We start from the raw sequence: 18,362 nt of genomic DNA, 5'->3' as shown, positions 1-18,362 counted from the left end.
GTTAAAAAAAGCTGTCTAGATAAATAAATACATAAATAAATGGATACATTTTTTCCAAGTCACTTCAATTAAAGAGTCACTTAAATGACAACACTAGCCCACACTAAATGAGATGGACTGATTTTTAAGTTTGCCAATTCTATAGAAAACAGAATAGAATACAAATAGAATAAAAAGAATACAGCACTTATTGCAAATGCACTTGCAGATTTTGCATATGAACCCTTATATTTATTAATGGGACCTGTTAACAACACAAATTGAATGAATCAGAAATTAATATTATGTATTATATACTTCACACAACGCTAGTACAAAGGAAGTAAAAAAGAAATGGAGACAGGAAAGAAGCTTCAGTCATAACTCGCCTTCCTCCTCTTGCGGCTTTATTGATAGTTTAAAATTACATCTCTATGCTCATCTCTACTTCTGGTGCAATAACCCTCCGACTTAAAAACTGAGTACAAGCAAATGATATTTTTTACAGTAGTCTAAGTGATATTGTACAAAAATAACATTTTTGATTCTGTGAAAACATTCTCCTCTCCTCCAGCTCCAAATTCTGCCTCCGAATCTCCTCAACTGTTTTTTTTTTCTTTTTCTCTTTTTCAGTTTCAGTTATTTTTTTCTTGAATCCCATGGGTAAAACGATCTAAATGGCATTGCGATCTAGGAACCATAAGTCAGATTTTCCTTTTAAACAGTCAGCTGCACCACATAGTTCATTAGCTGACATCACAGAGAGAAATAATAATAATAATAATATTATTAATAAAAAAAAAAACCCAATGCATCCTTTTTTGTACATAGCTTGTATGTTTCACTTATTCAAAGTTTTCCCCAGACTTGCGCTTGTAAACGGGTTGATCAGCTGTTGTAGTATTTCATTTACCGTTTCTTTTGTTTTGTTTGTTTTTCTCCACTTAGCTGCGTACTGCTGGTCCGTGGCGGAATGTTCCGTCCAGACCATCACTGTCACGTGTTCTGTTTGCTCCTGCTCATTTTTTGAATCTCACCATTAACTCACTCACGTTCACTAAACAACAAAACAAAAACAAAAAAAAAGCAAATCATCTCACGGAAGCTTCAAACAAACTTCCCATGATATTGTTTTTTTTTCTTCTTTTAACTCCCACTCTCCCTCCCTCCAGTCCTCCTCTTTTTCTTGCGTTCCGTTAAACACACCTCTCATGGAGGCGGTTCCACAACGCCCGAGAGGCCAACCTGACACTGACATGATCATGCTGCTGTTGACGCTCTCTTTCTCTCGCTCTCGCTTGCTCTCCTACACACTCACTCATTCCTCCCTGGTCACCAGTGGCATGGAAAGGGGGTTCTTTAACAAAGCATTATACATAACACCTCTACCAAACTAAACATAAACATTTTTTTTTGTATTAAATGCAGAAAGTGGAAAAAAAATCGTCTTTTGTTTGTTTTGTTTTTTTTTCTTCGCATTTTTTTTCCACCCACCCCTTTCCTCCTTTTAAACATGTCAAGAGCTCAACTGGCCTGGGACTAGCCTCTGTCCTGCCAACCTTTTGGCCAGTGAAGAGGATTTTTGTCAGAGAAAATAATACAACCATCAATCAGAAAAAAGGAGGGGCGACAAGGGAATGGGGCTCTAGGCGGTGGCTTCGATGGTGCATTCTTTCGCCAGGTGCCCAGCCTTGCCGCAGTTGTAGCAGTTCACCTCGCTGGCCTTGCTACACTGCACGGCCACGTGGCCAATCTCCCCACACCTGAGAGAGGGAGAGAGAGAGAGAGAGAGAGAGAGAGAGAGAGAGAGAGAGAGAGAGAGAAATTGAGTCAATTTACTCAGTCATCGTAATGACAGGCGCAACAAGTTTTGCTGAATGATCCATCTTTAAAATTGGCAGGAAAAAGTGCCAAAAAAGTGTTTACACTGTAGCTCAGAAGGAACATCAATAACATTGACACATGGATCATCACAAAGGTTATTAATTACATTATTTTACCTTCACACAATGTCACACCTTATGATGAGGCAAAATGTATAATTCTGAGTTCTGAGCATTCTAGAATGGATCACAAACCGTTCCATTCTAAATAACAAACTGTTCCTCTGGCAACACAGTGAAAGCCCATCAATACATTTAAGGCATGGGTTGGGCATGGTGATTCTGATGCCCTCCTCTACGCATTTCTACCTATAGCATGTGTGCACACTAGAGCATAAAATGACAAGGTAAAATGAAAAAAAAAATGTGTGTATATACACAGGAAAATGGTTCAAAACTAAGTCTTAGGATACTCCTAGGATACCACAGTGTGCACACAAAATGTGAGCATGTGCACATGCACATGCACATGCGCGCACACGCACACACACGCACACACACACACACACACACACACACACACACACACACACACACACACACACACACACCTGTAGCACTTGACTTTTTCACAGCCTTTCTGGATGTGTCCAAATCCACCGCAGGAATAGCACTTCTGCTCGTTGGCGTGGTCGCAGTCGCGGGCCATGTGTCCAGCCTTGCCGCAGTTGTAGCAGCACTGCTCGCGCTCCTTCTTGGGCTCCTTGCAGTCTCTGGAGATGTGACCGCTACGGCCACAGTTGTAGCACGCTATGGGAGCCAGGAGAGAGGGAGACAGTGGACAGGCCAATTCAGTCAACTGACGCATTGGTAATGATGACACAAGACATTGGTAATGACACAGACAACTTATACACTGGCCTCGGGTACATGGGAAATGTAATACCGAATAAAACTTAAATCCGCCTTGAAAACATAATTATATACTTCACAATTCGGTAATTAAATAAAAGTGCAACGTAAACTCGACAGAACTATTGAATTCTGAATGATTAATTCTGAATTTAAAACCATGTCAACGCACTAAAGACTACCCAAGTTATGGGTCTGTATGTGACGAATACACTCACCGGCCACTACATTAGGAACACCCAGAGATGTGGACTTGTGACTTGTGACTCGGACTGACTTGTGACTTGAGTCACAAATGACTCGACTTGAGACTTGACTTGCCAATATTAGGAGTGACTTGTGACTTGACTCGACTTGTACGCTATTGACTTGAGACTTGACTCGACTTGACAGTTTTAGCTTGCAATGACTTGCAATTGTGCTCCAAGTCAATGAATATATATATATTTTTGCATTTTGTCTGTGAAAAAAATGCATGAAAGAAAGAAAAATAAATGATTTACTTTCAACCATAGTCAAAAACCATGCTAAAAAATATATATGATCAATTGTGGGTTGCATGGTCACCCAAACAAACATGGAAGCTTGTCTGCAGCCGTGCTGTAATGGTTAGGGAGTTGGGCTGGAGATCACAGAGTTGCAGGTTTGAATCCCACCCTTAAACCTCTTCCTACATCTCCATCCATGACTGAAGTGCCCTTGAGCAAGGCACCTAACCCCATATTGCTCAAAGGACTGTCACCAATATATGCGTTGGATAAAAGATAAAAGTAATTTAATGAATAATTATAAACCGTGGTAAAACCATGGTTAGTTTTCAGAGTAAAACCATGGTTCAATTTATAGTTAAACCTAGTAAAACCAAAAACCAATGCCGAACCACGCTCAAAAAACTGAAATCATAGTATACCGTGGTCGATTTTCGGGACATGACTGGCGAAGGGGGACATGCAAAGCAGTGTGGAGAGGTAATGAATTCATGACCAAAAGTAATTGTCAATATTGCACATTGAATACAAGGTGACTTGTTGATGACTTGGAAAAAATAAGACTTGGACTTGGACTTGGACTTGACTTGGCTTTGGCACGACTTGGACTTGGACTTGACTTGACTTGGCTTTGGCATGACTTGGACTTGGACTTGACTTGGTCAAATGTGTCGTAACTTGTGACTTGACTCGGACTTGATTGGAAGGACTTGAGACTTACTTGCGACTTGCAAATTAGTGACTTGGTCCCATCTCTGGGAACACCTGTTACAACTGCTCATTGAGGCAAATTTCTGATCAGCCAATCACATGGTGGCAACTCGATGCATTTTTGCATGTACGTAGACATGGTTGAGATGATCTAATGCAGTTCAAACCGAGCATCATAATGGGAAAGAAAGGTTATTTAAATGACTTTGAACATGGCATGGCTGTCCAGCTGAGAGGGCTTGATTTGAATATTTCCGAAATACTGATCTACTGGCATATTCACACACAACCATCTCTAGGGTATATATATATATATATATATATATATATATATAAGTATGGTACGAAAAAGAAAAAACGTGCAGTGAGCAGCGATTCTGTGGGCAAAAATGCCTTGTTGATGGTAGAGGTCAGAGGAATATGAGCAGACTGATTTGAGCTGATACAAAGGCAACATTAAGTCCAATAACCACTCATTACAACCGAGGTATGCATAAGAGAATCCCTGATTACACAGGACATCAAATCTTGAGGCAAATGGGCTATAGCAGCAGAAAACCACATTTGGTGCCACTCCTGTCAGCTAAGGAGGCAAAAATTAGGCAACAATTTGGACAGGCTCGCCATAAACGACACTAGAAGATCGGAAAAATGTTGCCTGGTCTGGTGAGTCTTGATATCAACTGCAACACACAGGTGAAATGGTCAGAATTTGGCGTCAACAACATGAAAACATGGGTCAACCCTGCCTTACATCAAAGTTTCAGGCTGGGGATATAATGGCATACAAATATTTTCTTAGCACAATTTGGCCCAATTAGTACCAATTTATCTTTGTTGGAATGACACAGCCTACCCAAGTATTGTTGCAGGTAGTTCAGGCCGTTCTGAAGGCAAAAGGGGGTCCAACCCAGCACTAGAGAGGTGTTCCTAATGAAGTGGCCGGTGAGCGTAAATACTCTACTCTACCCAGGTTTTAGACCAGTGGTTCTAGACCTTTTGATGCACGCCAATGGCTACTAAGCACCGCCCTCTCTCAGCTGTTTCCTTCTCAACGCCCCCCAAGGGCTCCCTAACGTAGAGTCCCTGTTGAGAAACACTTTTTTTTACTGCAACTAAACACACAGCAGCTCCCGCTTCCTGTGGGGCTCAGGAGACAAAGAGACAGAGAGTTCGCAAGATGAACTACAAGACCAATAGACAATAAACACAATCGTCAATGTAAGAGCACCACAAATAGTGTGAGTATCCAAAGTATGCCTTCTCATTTGCTGCTCCAAATTTGCAACGGGATTATGGGATAGAAGGTCAGAAGACCAATTAACACATGGTAAGAGTATCCAGGTTTTAATATAACTATGCATTTAGCTGTAGCATACTGGGGAATTGTGGGAGCATGAAGGTCAAAGGTCCACAGACATATTAGTCAACCAATACGTTGTAACAGTAAATTGGTTTTAGTTATAACTATGCAAAAATGGCTGTACATTTTTCTGTTGTCACAACAAAAAGTCATGGTGGAACCAATTTGTGATTATGGTGTGGTTGGTTACTATACCCGGAGATCATAGACCATTGTTTCCCAAGCATTTTTGGCTTGCCTACCCCCTAAGCCTTGTTGCCATATCATAAGTACCCCCTCCCATATCATAAGTACCCCCCCATATGTACAATTAATGTTGTACATATCTTCTGCTAGTCCAACGCAAATCTGTTCCATACATTTGCTATTTTTACATTTTTTTCCACGTACCCCCTTCCATGTGCTCACGTATCCCTGGTGGTACAAGTACCCCAGGTTGGGAAGCACCGATCTAGACTGGCATTAGCCTGACAGCAGTGTATATACTGGCGAACTGTAAGTCATTAAGGGGCACAATGTAGGATGACATGGTTTGCGCGGTGCCTGTGGCATGCCTGTTTCAAAATCTACGGTCATGAAAAAATACTGTTTTGTTTGAGAAGTGTTTCCCATGACGTAGAGGGTGGCTCTGCCAAAAGTTACATTAGGGGTTCTCTGACAGCGGACCATGACAGTGGTCGCGACAGTCATCGTTGACTTACTTTACTAATGACTCAAATAAACAACGGCTGACTCGGGACAGTGATTAATTAAACTTTTAATCCTATATAGAGCCCCTTAAAGACCGTAACTGTATTGTTTCAATATAGTTATTAGACATGTTTGTATACACATGTTGAACTTTCAATTAATTCATTTTGAAACTACCATTCAACTTTTTTTTAAATATCGCAACGCATCGCAATAATAGATACATCGCAATTGTGATAGCATTGCATCCTGGCATGTGTATCGTGATGCGCATCGTTTTGTGAACCCCTTGCCAATACCCACCCCTACCGACTCCGCTTGCGAGTACAGTTTTTGCCTTAATTTTAAGGCCACCATGCCACTTGCACACTGGACACACTGGCAGGTGTGGAATATGCCAGCCGAGTACAAGTTTTGTAAGGTACATACAAGGGGTGTGGAATATGCCATGCATGCACCAGTTTGATTAACTCGGCAACAGTGTTGTCAAATGGGCGGCTGATGCACCCTTACACTGAGCAGGGGGCATGAGTTTAACATCAGACCCACATGGTGTGGAATGTGCCACTAATGTTCGAGTTTGATATACACTTTGATACACTGTGAAAAAGGTTGTTCAGTCATGCATTTCATTGGTACGTGTGAACTATTCAATTCAACATTTGCCACACACGTCCCAATAAACACACACACACACACACACTCACATAAGACAGACTAGGACAATCAAACCAAAACTACACAAAACAATAAAACACAAAAAAAGAACTAATATATATAGATATTTTATCCAGTGTGCTCTCAGCCTGGATGTATACAATGTGTTACAGTTGGATTTGAGAGTGCCACCATGATATTGTTGGAAGAATCATCCAGGTGTTATGTAAACTTAAACATTGAGTTTCTGAAAAGTGCATGAAGTGTGCTTACACGTACAGATACAAACAGCTGGCTATCAATCCCTCCTCTGGGAATCCCAAGTAAGATTCTTAAAGTATCATTGTATCCTACTTGCAATTTATGCCTGCTGGATCAGGTGTGGGTAGACTAGTTTTGATAAGAGTTGAAAGATGTGAGACATGAAGGGTGTGTGTGACTCACCATCCTCGGTCCTCTCACAGTCCCGGGCCACATGGCCAGGCTCTCCACAGCGGTAGCAGAACAGGTCTACACAGACAAGGAGGAGGAGGAGGAGGAGGAGGAGAGAAGAGAAGAGGGGGAAGGGGATAAGAGAGGTGAACATGAAGAAGATAAGGAAGAAGAGAAGAAAACGTGGAGAGGTCAGTCTTTAATTTGAGATTACCATGTTCCACAGCCTAGGAACAATAACTGGCTTTCAACCCAACTTGGCTTAATGTGGAGTTCAGGTACTCAAGTCGTAAATCCTCAATTAGAAAGCATTTGAAAAAAATTATCTTTCACTGCTTAAAGCAGCCACTTGTTAAAGCCGAATTAGTACGACTGTGTTCTGTAATCAAGTTGAATGGTTTAGTCCTGACAATTGACTGCATGTCGTGGTGGCTGCATCTGGGTGAATTCTAATATGCAGACTCCCGTCCTCAGTCTGTGCTTGTGGCCTCGTGGTTTGCTGACACCCCGCCTCAGTGGAGTAAACAAAGTTTCCCCGCTGTCAGCCTAGCTACAACCACTTTTGGAGGACTATTCTTCATGCACCATCCCGTTTGGAAATGAGAAAATGACATTAGAATTGAGCTTTTGCAAGATAGTCCGCACATTGGAATCCACCCTGTGGCTGTTGTTGCAGGACCCTTCAGCTTCTCCCTTCACTAATGTGTCCTGCCCGGAGAAGGGGGCACAGGCCAAAGCATTGTCTCCCGGTAATAAAATTAGTTGGCACAGTGCACACAAGCAAAGCAGGGGTGCATTTCTCGAAACCATAGTTGCTAACTACGTTAGATACTATGTTGTTTGCAATGCAATTTCCCACTGGCAACTACCCCAGTTGCTAACAAGGCTAACAACTATGCTTTCGAGGAAATGCACTCCATGAACGAACAAAAGTTTCACAGTTATTATGACAAGGCCATCTTACCAGCAAATGTTTACTGCTTTGTCCCACTCTTGATGTAAAGCACCTATGTGACCTGTGAGTGTGTCAGTGTGTGTCTTGTTTTTATATGAAGTATATGTTAGTTCAGCTGGAAGCCCATTGGGAAACTCCAACTCCCATTGTCATTGTGACACAGCACTCCACAGCACACAAGTGAACACTGCACACAACGAAATTGCATTTATGCCTCACCCGTGCAAGGGGGCAGCCCTCAGTGGCGCCCCATGGGAAGCAGTGCGGTGGGACGGTACCATGCTCAGGGTACCTCAGTCATGGAGGAGGATGGGGGAGAGCACTGGTTGATTACTCCCCCCACCAACCTGGCGGGTCGGGAGTCGAACCGGCAACCTCTGGGATGCAAGTCTGACGCCCTAACCGCTCACCCATGACTGCCCTATGAACACAAACCAGGATTTCCCCCTGCACTTTAGGCCTACATTGAAGGACTAAACCTTTACAACAGACCCCACCTTCACTAGGTCCAATGGAAATAGAACTCAATTGTACTGCAAATGTATTTTTTAAATATTTCCTTACAAAGCATGCTATATTTCATGTAAAATTGCATAACATTAAAATAGTTAGGGGGGCGGATGAGACGGCCTCAATGGCTGTAAATGGTCCTCGAGATATACAGTAGGTTCCCCACCCCTGCATTACAGTTATTTGTTTAATAGATACTCTTCTCCTTCATCTCTGTCTTTACAAAAGTTACTCTGGCGTTGAATACACAGTCATGAGTCTCCCTCACCTTTGTTACATTGCACACATGTTTACCCCTCACCTTTGTTATGTAATACGTTAGGGGTGTAAATAGTAGAGATGCACCGGATCCTGATTTTTAGGATCCTGCCGGATACCGGAACCACTGCTTAAGATCCTGCCGGATCCGGAACCGGATACCGGATCCTATGAAAGGGTATAAACACATAGCCAACTCGCACACGTGGGCCCTTTTTATTACGTTGGCGCAAACTATTTTTAAGACTCATTGGCTTACTGCCACACTGCCTTCAACGACGGCTTCCAAAGGGCTTTCACTCCATGCAGCGCTTGGGGTTGAGAAAGACTAGGCTACGTAAAAAGTAGAGATGCCCCAGATCCTGATTTTTAGGTAACTGCCGGATACCGGATCCACTGCTTAAGATCCTGCCGGATCCGGATAGTCTGAAAAACCCTATTATCCTGCCGGATCCGGAACCGGATCTTGGATCCTGTACATCTCTAGTAAATAGTAATGGATTTGTATCGATCAATTCAATTAATTGATTCTTCTACAAGAGAATCGATTAATAGTTTTTAATTGATTTATCGATTTTTGTTATTATTTCACTCTTTTTGGAAGGCATTTTATTTTGCCCATTCAATAATAATAATAAGACTGACTGTAATAATGATGTTCCTCGAATAAAACGCATGGAAATATTGCAGATTTTGTTCATTTATAGAATATTTCACACGTAAGCCAAGCCTGTAAAGTAAAAAAAAAAAAAAAAAACACCCATTATTTTGAATAGAGGAGCATTCTTATCAAAATAATCGAATCGCTGGCCTGAGAAATCGACATCGAATCGAATCGCCACAAAGACTGTGATTTACACCCCTATAATACGTCAGTCTCTCTAACCTTTGCCTTGTGTTACTGTGCAAACATTCGACCCTCACCTCTGTTATTATATGTTATTACTCCTTCATTGTGTCAAGTCTCTCCCACCTTTGTTGTAATGAATATGGGTTACTTTCTTCTAGTGTGCCTCACCTTTGCCGCGGCCACGGCCCTTGCTGCGTCCACGTCCAGCGTTCGGACAGTTCTTGATCCAGTGGCCCGTGCGGCCGCACCCAAAGCACTCGTTGCTGCTCATCACCTCAGTCTACTACACCTGCAACCTACAGAGGAATGGAGGGAGAGAGAGAGAGAGAGAGAGAGAGAGATACATAGATAGATAGATAGAGAGAGAGAGAAAGAGAGATTCACACAAGGACAGACAGAGGAGAGAGAGAGACAGGTGTCAGATATAGCACTATACGTTTTCCCCTCCTCATCTACCAGTAACATGCCTTAAAAGCAGATGGGTAAACACACAGAGGGAGGACAATTAACAGTGACGGATGGGCATCCAAATTACATTCCCGACGAGGTATTTCAAGTCATCTCAATAAGAGGCTAGCCTCACATAGAAATGTCAGTGACATTTTAGATGTAACCTAGGTGTGAAGATCCACTCAGAATACGGGGCCATGTCTGAAATGCTCCCTCGTTCACAATACATTTCCCAACATAGGCACAAGCTGCACTGTTGCTGTTCTTTGGCCGTGTGGAACATTTCTGATTCAGCATGTAAGATATTCAAGAGGACATAAGCAAAACAAGTGTTTTTCGTAATCCTTATGTAAAACCTGGTGGAAATCCTTCACTACTTTTATTCTTAAAACAACAGTTGGCTAATGAAAGTGGGCGTTCATTGGGTCAATAAAACAGCAGACTCAAACTGATTCAGAAGTTTTAACAACGACGACGACAACAATAACAACAAAACAATCATGTCTGCTCTGTATGAATTTGGGATCGTTTAGGCCAGGTCAATATCATCACAGCTGTCACAACACAGCGCTCTGACATCAGCTCCATCCGTCAAGCTCAGCAACATCAACGCAGGCATGCATATCACTTTTCACAAACTATATAATAATGGCCTTCCAGATAGCAGAGGGACGTTGAAAAGGCGATGAATATTGGTCAGAATGGTCGTTTTCCGTCGTTGGTCAAAAAAACAACGCCGAAAAGGCGCCGTGAGACGTTGAATTCTTAACGCCGGGGAAGGTCGAATAAACGCTGTTTAATCACCGTGGGTTAAGGTTGATCTGCCGACCGTCAGCGAAGGTCGAACATACAGCGTTGAATCATCGCCAGTTTTGCCAACAAACTTTCAACATAATTACATCTTGTTTTTGAAGTGAATTTATTGCGTGTCCTCGCCTCTATACAATGTTAATATTTGTAATTTGTTAAAAAGCATATCAGAAAGACAGTTCTGCAAAAAAAAAAAAAAAACAGATCTGCATAATGCCACAAATATTATTGCCTTGCATCGACTACAGACAGGACATTTTCCTGCACATGCAACCAGCTGTTTCATTATTCCTACACAAGTACCACCACAACACTGGCGAAAGATCAATTCTTCGGAAATCAAGGTAAGAAATTCTGTAAGTTTGGATGTGACAGCATGAAAGCTGGCCAGCCAGCCTGCGGAAGTAGCGCGAGCTCAAAGTAAACTATTTGGGTTGTCAAGGGAACGGAATTTAATTCTCAACTGCCAGGGTCGGGGCTTGATGAGCTCTGCTTTACAAAATGGATTGGTAAAAGTATAAATTTAAGCTGCTTTAATGGTTCAAGGGCTTGACTGCTTGTTTTGCGATATACTACTCGTTAACGAGTACCAGAATTCATTTCCAGCCAGGAGTCACTCACTACCTGAACCGAGTTTGTTTACCGGTATCTCACGTAGCTAGCAACATTAGCTAAACCGCAACATTTGACAGGTAAGATACTTTTCCCTTGGTAAAACATAATTTCGACTGCCTCGTATATAATGCCATTTATTTCACGTCTGCTAAATTGTCATCAGTGTATCAGGCTAAACGGGTTATTAAACCGGAGCATTTATCATGTTAAGCCACATATATATTTTTTTTGTAATTGGAAAGGGCTGTGGAACTGTAAATGTAGATAGCACAGAACCTTTGCATAAATGCTGTCACTCGCAAAGTTATCGTTACGACTTTCCCCTATCAGATTCAGACATTTGGAGCATGAGATAATGGTGCATAGCATTCGTCAGGTCTCTAAATTAACACCAGTAAACTGGCCAAATGCTGGTTAAATGTCGGTTTGCCTGGTAGAGAAGACCAGCTCACTACTCTGACCCACCATGTGTTTGGCTAGTAAGATGGATTTCTAGCAGAACTAGTTCCACTTTGGCTGGTGTTGGGAAAAGTACATTTAGAGCCCTGGCACTCATGGTATGCATCGTTATCCTTTATATGTTATGGTATAGAATTAAGCATGAATTTTTAATGCTGGTGCATATGTCTTGTCTGATTGTATGCTTTTACTGATTCAGAGACCTCAGTGGACCCACACAAGAGCTCAGGAACAGCGGAGAGCAGGGACTTCTCTCATCACCTGGAAAGAAACTAGCTGACCAGAACCCATAAGAAACAGCTATAAAAGAGGTATGCCTATAATTAGACACATGTTAAGTGTAAGATCCATGATCAGGTAGAGACACTTCAAACTAATATTTTCTACAACCTATCCACATCTGGCTGCACCCTTAGCATTAATACAATTCCTGTAGGAACTGACATCCTGACATGTTACTTCTGACAGCTAATAACTTACTCCTGTTACATCTGACTCATTGTGGTAGATTCATCCTTGTCTCTGTAATAGATGCCAGCCAGCAGATATCTGTATTCAACCTTAGCAAACCGTGGCAGTTAAATTGTAGGTATGATGTGATCATTACAAAAATAGTATTCTCTGTGTGTGTGTGTGTGTGTGTGTGACTGTGAGTGAGAGAGAGTTTCCAGCTGTTCATGCTACAGTGGCTGTGCTGTGGATACTGTGCCAGGTGTCAACATGCATGGACCAGACCACAAATACCAGGTGAATACACAGTTATAGATACAAGAGCAAAACAATACTGAGTTTTGCCATACACCTGACCTGAACCCTGTTCATTATTTTGTTTTTGCAGGTGTTAATGCCACAGTAGCTGATGCAGATGCTGTGCCAAATGCCAGCATGGATCTGCCGGATCACTAACCGCATGTAGGTACGCCACAGTAATTATAGGCAAATAAGGTTACCTCAACACATTGTATGTGCCACACTTCACCTATTCTACAGCACCTGTCCTACTGTGACTGATTCTCATTCATCCATGTCATGTCATCCAGAGTTTAACTGGAAGCTGCAGGACTTTTCAAGCTAAAAGTAGAAGTCCAGTTGGTTACAGCCAAATGCTTATTACACTATGTTGTATTACTACGATATAGAAATGGGGGTTTTACACCAGTTACACTTGACAATGCCATGATGTACAGTATGAACAGTTAAATTGTGATGTGTTCTGAGGAGGATAAATGTGAGTACCGGTAGATCCACACCTGCTCCATATACAGTTAGGTTCATAAATATATGGGCATCCACCAATGTTCATCTTGTTTGCATCTGTACACCACACCCATGGATTTGAAATGAGACAAGCATAATGCTCTCATTGTGACTGCAGACTTTCAGGTTTAATATTAGGGTATTTACATCCAAATCAGGGAAACTGTGTTGGAATTGCAACTATGTGTGCTTCCCAATGTTATGGTACCCAAAGTAATTGGACAGACTAGCATTCATGCATCAAACTTCCACTGTTTAATATTTGGTTGCAAAATACTTTCCAGTCAATTGCAGCCTGAAATTTGTCTCATCTGTCCATATGTTTGAACCCTCTAAAAGAGGGCAGCACATACAAAAACTGTTGCACTTTTATCCTATCAATGTGCTTTGGATGTAAACAACACCCTGAAATTAATGCTGAGAGTCTGTACTTTGTTTGTTTATATTTCTGGCCCTAACTGTATGTGATTGTGAAATGCCATAATAATAGAGAAGAATAACTTTTCCCTGTGTACCTTGTTTGGCAGGTGTCTACATCAGATTGGGGAGTTGGACACTGTGTATGCCTGATGTACATCAGAAGGCTTTCCAGGCAGGCCGACCAGACCAATTGGTAAGCCATTTATGCTTGCTTCTCTAAAGCTTGTCAATCTTTTTAGAAAACTAAATTCACAAAAAACAAGTCTGCTAATTACACAATGGGTTCTGGCAGACCTCTTTAAAATTACATATTTTTGGCAACTCAGACTTCTATACTTGAGTTCTGTCATATAGACATGCCATGTGCATAAAACTGTCACAGGTATACTACTATTACTACTACTACTAATAATAATAAATAATAATTGCCTTTTAATATGCAAAATTGCAACAGAGGTAGCCTGTGAGCTTTAGCATATTGAGGATGCTGTTGGAATTAAAGATGCCAAGAAGTACAGGGCAGCTGTTGAAAGCTGTGTGCTGTATATCTGCCAATCTTTCCCATGCCAGAATAAAGCTTGCATGGTAACACTGATCAATGTTTAGTTTCATGGTTGAGATATATGTTGTTGCTGTAGGCCCTGTGTTAATTCTTGGCCAGCGAGAGTCTTACACGTTTTTCAGTGAAATGATAGGAGGGGAAACTTGTGAAATATGTGTTGTTGCACTGATGAAATGGTTCTTGATGTAATGGGGAAGCCCTCAAATTGTGATGTATGTTATTTTAATGATACAAGGGGCAGCACAACACAACGAATCGCGTTTGTGTGAAATGTAACTGCTAGTGCGTTTTGTACCACTAGTGTTGCCGTAGCTGAGTTTCTTCCCGCAATGAGGCATGTTTTTCTCCCACCCGAATGGACTGTAGCTGTTCTTTAAGTATTTAGCCACAAACTCACTTTGGCGGAACACTCTAGCAATACTCAACGAAATTACCAACATCAAATACTACATGAAAAATATTCTGGGTTCAGCTCTTTTTAGAATCGCATTACGGCAGTGTACTTCTTGAAGGCAAGTCTGAAGTCTCGTTCTGTCAATAATCAAGACGGCGACTACTCTTTCAGTCAAAGGAGTTCAGAGTTACGTGGCTTATTTTGAAGATGACACCCGCTGAATGAGGCATATGATAATTGTGGCACGCAGCGTTATAAGTTGGAAAAAAAACTCAGCTCTTGCAGAGGGTAAACACGAGGATCCGTTCAGCTAGCGATGCAGTAGCCCATGTTCATATGTCAAGCTAATCACTGTCTTGTTGGCAATACTGTACTGTTATCAGCCGCAACTTATGTCTTATTTCTTTTCCAGTCGGCATCTCTCTGCATTCTTTGGAGCCCTTCTTCCTGGAGAAGACCACAAAGCTACTTGCATTAACATAAATAAATGTTTACTTTCATTGTTGAAATATGTCGTTGATGTGTGTTTGTCCGAGACAGGCAAGAGCATGTTGTGAATTGTGGTTGTTAAGACATGGAAACGTGTCTCTGGTTGTTTAATTTAGCATCTTTTTATGTAATTTATAGCCTTCCTGTTGTAGATAAAACAGGAAGTAATGCTGGGTGAATGATTGCCCAAAATTCAACTATAAAACGACCGAAATCCGAGGTTGAATAAAGGGTGAAAAGGGGGTGATTCTCTGCCGCCACACCGCCAATTTTCAACGTTGTTTCAACGCAAAACCATATGAGCAAACCGGCGTTGAAACAACGCCGCTGATCAACGATTATTCAACGCCGTATGGTCGGCGAACAGAACGATGATTCACCGTCTTTTCAACGCCCTTCTGCTATCTGGGGTTCCACCGAGCTGGATAGCCAGACGAGTGAATTAAAATGGCATGACGATTTTGTCCCTCTTCCGAGACAATGCACTACGAAATAAATTCCACAGTCTTTTCAAAGCTCATTGGCCAGCAGCAACAATGGCAACATGTGTTTTAGCTAAATGGTTAGCTAAGGAGGCTAAAGGGGGCAAGGCCGTGGTACTTCAGAGATGTTGCTATGCCCACTACGCACAGAGGCTACTACTTTGCAATTCTATATGCGGTCTGCTAATGCAGGGACACTACATCTTCAAAACTTGACTACACAGACTTTCTGTTTCTGTTTCCACATATTCCCCCGTCGACTCACCAGTTTCAGCTGCCCCACGCTGGGTTCCTGCAGTTCCATTGGAACATTCTCCGCGCCGCCCACCCACGCCTGCGGCCTCGGTACTTGAACAGACCCCTCGATATTTCAGAAGACCCCAACAACCAGTCCAACGACGGTGATTATTATAATCTCCCGATATCGTACTTTGCATCGGCATCGTGTTTATTTTCTGTCTGAAAATAACATCTAAATACAATATATAATTAATGAAATCCAACGACTTTCCCGCGCGGAGCCTGACGCAGTAGGCCAAAGTGCGCCGTCAGAAATTTCTGCTTGTTTACCTTTTCAACAAATTCCACCACAACAGTTAGCTTCGAATCCACGTTTCTTTGACATATTGAGAAAGCAGACATCTCCTTGTACACATGGCTATTCCACCACATCTTATTTATCGTGATTATTTTCATATTTTCGTCCTTTAAAGCCACTCACCTCGACTACGTGACTCGTTGCTGTTTATTTTCGGTTCCTCCTCTCTCCGCTGCGCCACACGCGGTTTGCACACGGTCCTCAGCTCGCCGAGCCCCCTCCACCGCCCTGCCTTTCTTTGCACACGGCTCGATATTTTCAGGAACCTATGATAAAACACAGCTTGCAGACACCACCTTCGCTGAAAGTCCAGCAACGCAGCATCATGAGCTGATGGTGATGGAACTGTCTCGTGCGTGTGAGGGTGTATACAGAATGAAAACACAACGGCAAAAATGTCTACAAACCACTGTGAAAGCCTATTGGTAAAATCCAAAACTCCAACTCCCATTGTCATTGTGACACAGCACTCCACACAGCACACAAAGTGAACACAGCATACAGCCCACAACGAAATTGCATGTATGCCTCACCCGCGTGCAAGGGGGCAGACCTCAATGGCGCCCCTAGGTAGCAACCTTTGGACTACAAGTCTGACGCCCTAACCTAGCCTTTCTCAACGTGGGCTGTACAGCCCCCCAGGGGGCGTTGGGGAGCGTTGAGAAGGATCCATCTGAAAGGGGGCGGTGCTTAGTTGCCATTGGGGGTCTTTAGTCAATTTATTTTTTTAATACAGGGGGGGGGGGCAGGCTTATGATGAGGTCAAGGGAGCATTTGTTCAATACAGGTTGAGAATGAGAACCACTGCAAACCGCTTAGCCATGACTGCCCACTGTGTTCTGTAGCACAGAGCTGCTGCTATAATAATAATAATAATAATAATAATAATGACGATGGTGTAAGAATAGAAAATAACAGGCTTATAACAACAATAGGCCATAATAATGTGTTAATAATTAGGCCTAATCATTTGTTCTACCATTGCCTACAATTGTGCAAACTAACAGTTTAACAGGAACAAAGTGGGCTTAACTGACAGCAGTGTTTAACTAAAACAAACAAATAAATAAATCACATTATGTAAAATAAAGTAAAATAATGAAAAACATTTCAGCTTCATTGGCATATCCCAGGTCGTATAGGCTATTATCTCAGCGATCAGAAAAACTGCTCGTCTAAACTATAAGTAGTGTTTACCCTATACCTTATACTGGAGTTACTGGAGATCAGTTAGTGCTATGCACTTTGTGTTTTGGCTATCAAAACTTCCATCAGGACGAGTGCAGAAGGGGGGTGGGGGTGAAGAGAAAGACTCCCCCAGTAGGCTGTGTATGGGCTTTTACAGTGGAGTCGTTTTACTGAGTGGAATATCTGACCAAGCCCTCTCTCAGCATACACGATCAATAGTCTGCATTTGAGGAGTGTAGTCATCTCCAGCTGTTAAGGTGGTCCATATTTCTTTTCAAGAGCCTGCGTTTGTTCATCAAGCACATCAACATCATAGCTCTATTTGATTCGCATGGCTACAAAATGCGAGACTGTATTGACAGCATAAAAGTTGCTAAAAATAGGCCTATGAGTTCTTCTTGTAGAAAGATGAAATGGGCCCATTGGCCTAGAATTTAATTTGCCACAGAGTTTAATTTGTTACAGAATTTATATTCATTATTTAGTATCAATGAATGCCTGCAACTGGTGGAAAAATTGTACAAAAGAGAATCACAAAGGCAAATGGCAGGATGTTGAGGACATGGGCTCTCAGTAATTTTTTGGAGTGAGGAGTCCGCACACTTACCCCTAAATGTCTGTATGAGCACTGTCTATGTCCATACTGTCTTAAGTCCATGTATAAGTACTGTCTATGTCTATACTGTCTATGTCCTTACCTAGATTAGTCTATGTCTGTATGGGAAAGCAAGAAATGTAATTTCAAATTCTTTGTATGACCAGTGCATGTAAAGAAATTGACAATAAAACCTACTTGACTTGACTTGACTTGACAAATGGCAGTGAATGGAAGGAATGGCAGGAATGGAAACGTGAAAAGTAACAGCAGGTTTTGTTTCTGGATGTGTTGTTTTCAGGTGAGCGTATTTCGAAACTACATCACTGGGCACTGGCAGGGACGCACTATGACTCCATGGGCCCCTGGGCCAGACAACAAGAAAACGCCCCCCTCCATAGAGGTTGCTAGTTTA

At 42.1% G+C, this 18,362-nt stretch overlaps 1 protein-coding gene and 1 long non-coding RNA gene across 5 annotated transcripts; one reads left to right on the top strand and one right to left on the bottom strand.

The window, feature by feature from the left end:
• Nucleotides 1-352: 352 nt before the first annotated feature.
• On the bottom strand, nucleotides 353-16,436 carry cnbpb (CCHC-type zinc finger, nucleic acid binding protein b). 2 transcript variants are annotated; one of them, XM_063216090.1, is made up of 5 exons: nucleotides 16,288-16,436; nucleotides 9,797-9,924; nucleotides 7,068-7,133; nucleotides 2,414-2,612; nucleotides 353-1,742 (listed from the first exon to the last, which is right to left on the bottom strand). In XM_063216090.1, exons 2-5 carry the CDS (start codon nucleotides 9,897-9,899, stop codon nucleotides 1,625-1,627), a joined length of 486 nt encoding a protein of 161 aa, XP_063072160.1. In that variant the 5' UTR covers nucleotides 9,900-9,924; nucleotides 16,288-16,436; the 3' UTR covers nucleotides 353-1,624. The 2 variants fall into 2 exon arrangements, with proteins under 2 accessions (XP_063072160.1, XP_063072161.1); XM_063216091.1 differs by lacking the exon at nucleotides 16,288-16,436 and adding an exon at nucleotides 15,832-15,918.
• On the top strand, nucleotides 11,120-13,833 carry LOC134463411 (uncharacterized). Of its 3 annotated transcripts, none has more exons than XR_010037751.1 (4): nucleotides 11,120-11,232; nucleotides 12,162-12,709; nucleotides 12,801-12,874; nucleotides 13,747-13,833. It is a non-coding gene; the product is annotated as an uncharacterized LOC134463411 (long non-coding RNA). The 3 variants fall into 3 exon arrangements; XR_010037750.1 differs by lacking the exon at nucleotides 11,120-11,232 and adding an exon at nucleotides 11,292-11,397 and having other exon boundaries at nucleotides 12,801-12,878; nucleotides 13,747-13,832; XR_010037749.1 differs by lacking the exon at nucleotides 11,120-11,232 and adding an exon at nucleotides 11,293-11,397.
• Nucleotides 16,437-18,362: the final 1,926 nt, after the last annotated feature.

The sequence above is a fragment of the Engraulis encrasicolus genome, chromosome 14 (assembly GCF_034702125.1).
Source record: "Engraulis encrasicolus isolate BLACKSEA-1 chromosome 14, IST_EnEncr_1.0, whole genome shotgun sequence".
Lineage (NCBI taxonomy): Eukaryota > Metazoa > Chordata > Actinopteri > Clupeiformes > Engraulidae > Engraulis > Engraulis encrasicolus.
This window is presented reverse-complemented; position numbering and strand designations above follow the sequence as displayed.

What these genes read in the sequence shown, in the direction of transcription:
- cnbpb (XM_063216090.1), bottom strand. Translation starts at nt 9,899, where the DNA reads ATGAGCAGCAACGAGTGCTTTGGGTGCGGCCGCACGGGCCACTGGATC. An exon ending in CTGTGAGAGGACCGAGGATG is followed by an intron (nt 2,613 to 7,067) that starts GTGAGTCACACA and finishes TGGCTCCCATAG; the next exon opens with CGTGCTACAACTGTGGCCGT. An exon ending in GAAAAAGTCAAGTGCTACAG is followed by an intron (nt 1,743 to 2,413) that starts GTGTGTGTGTGT and finishes TCCCTCTCTCAG; the next exon opens with GTGTGGGGAGATTGGCCACG.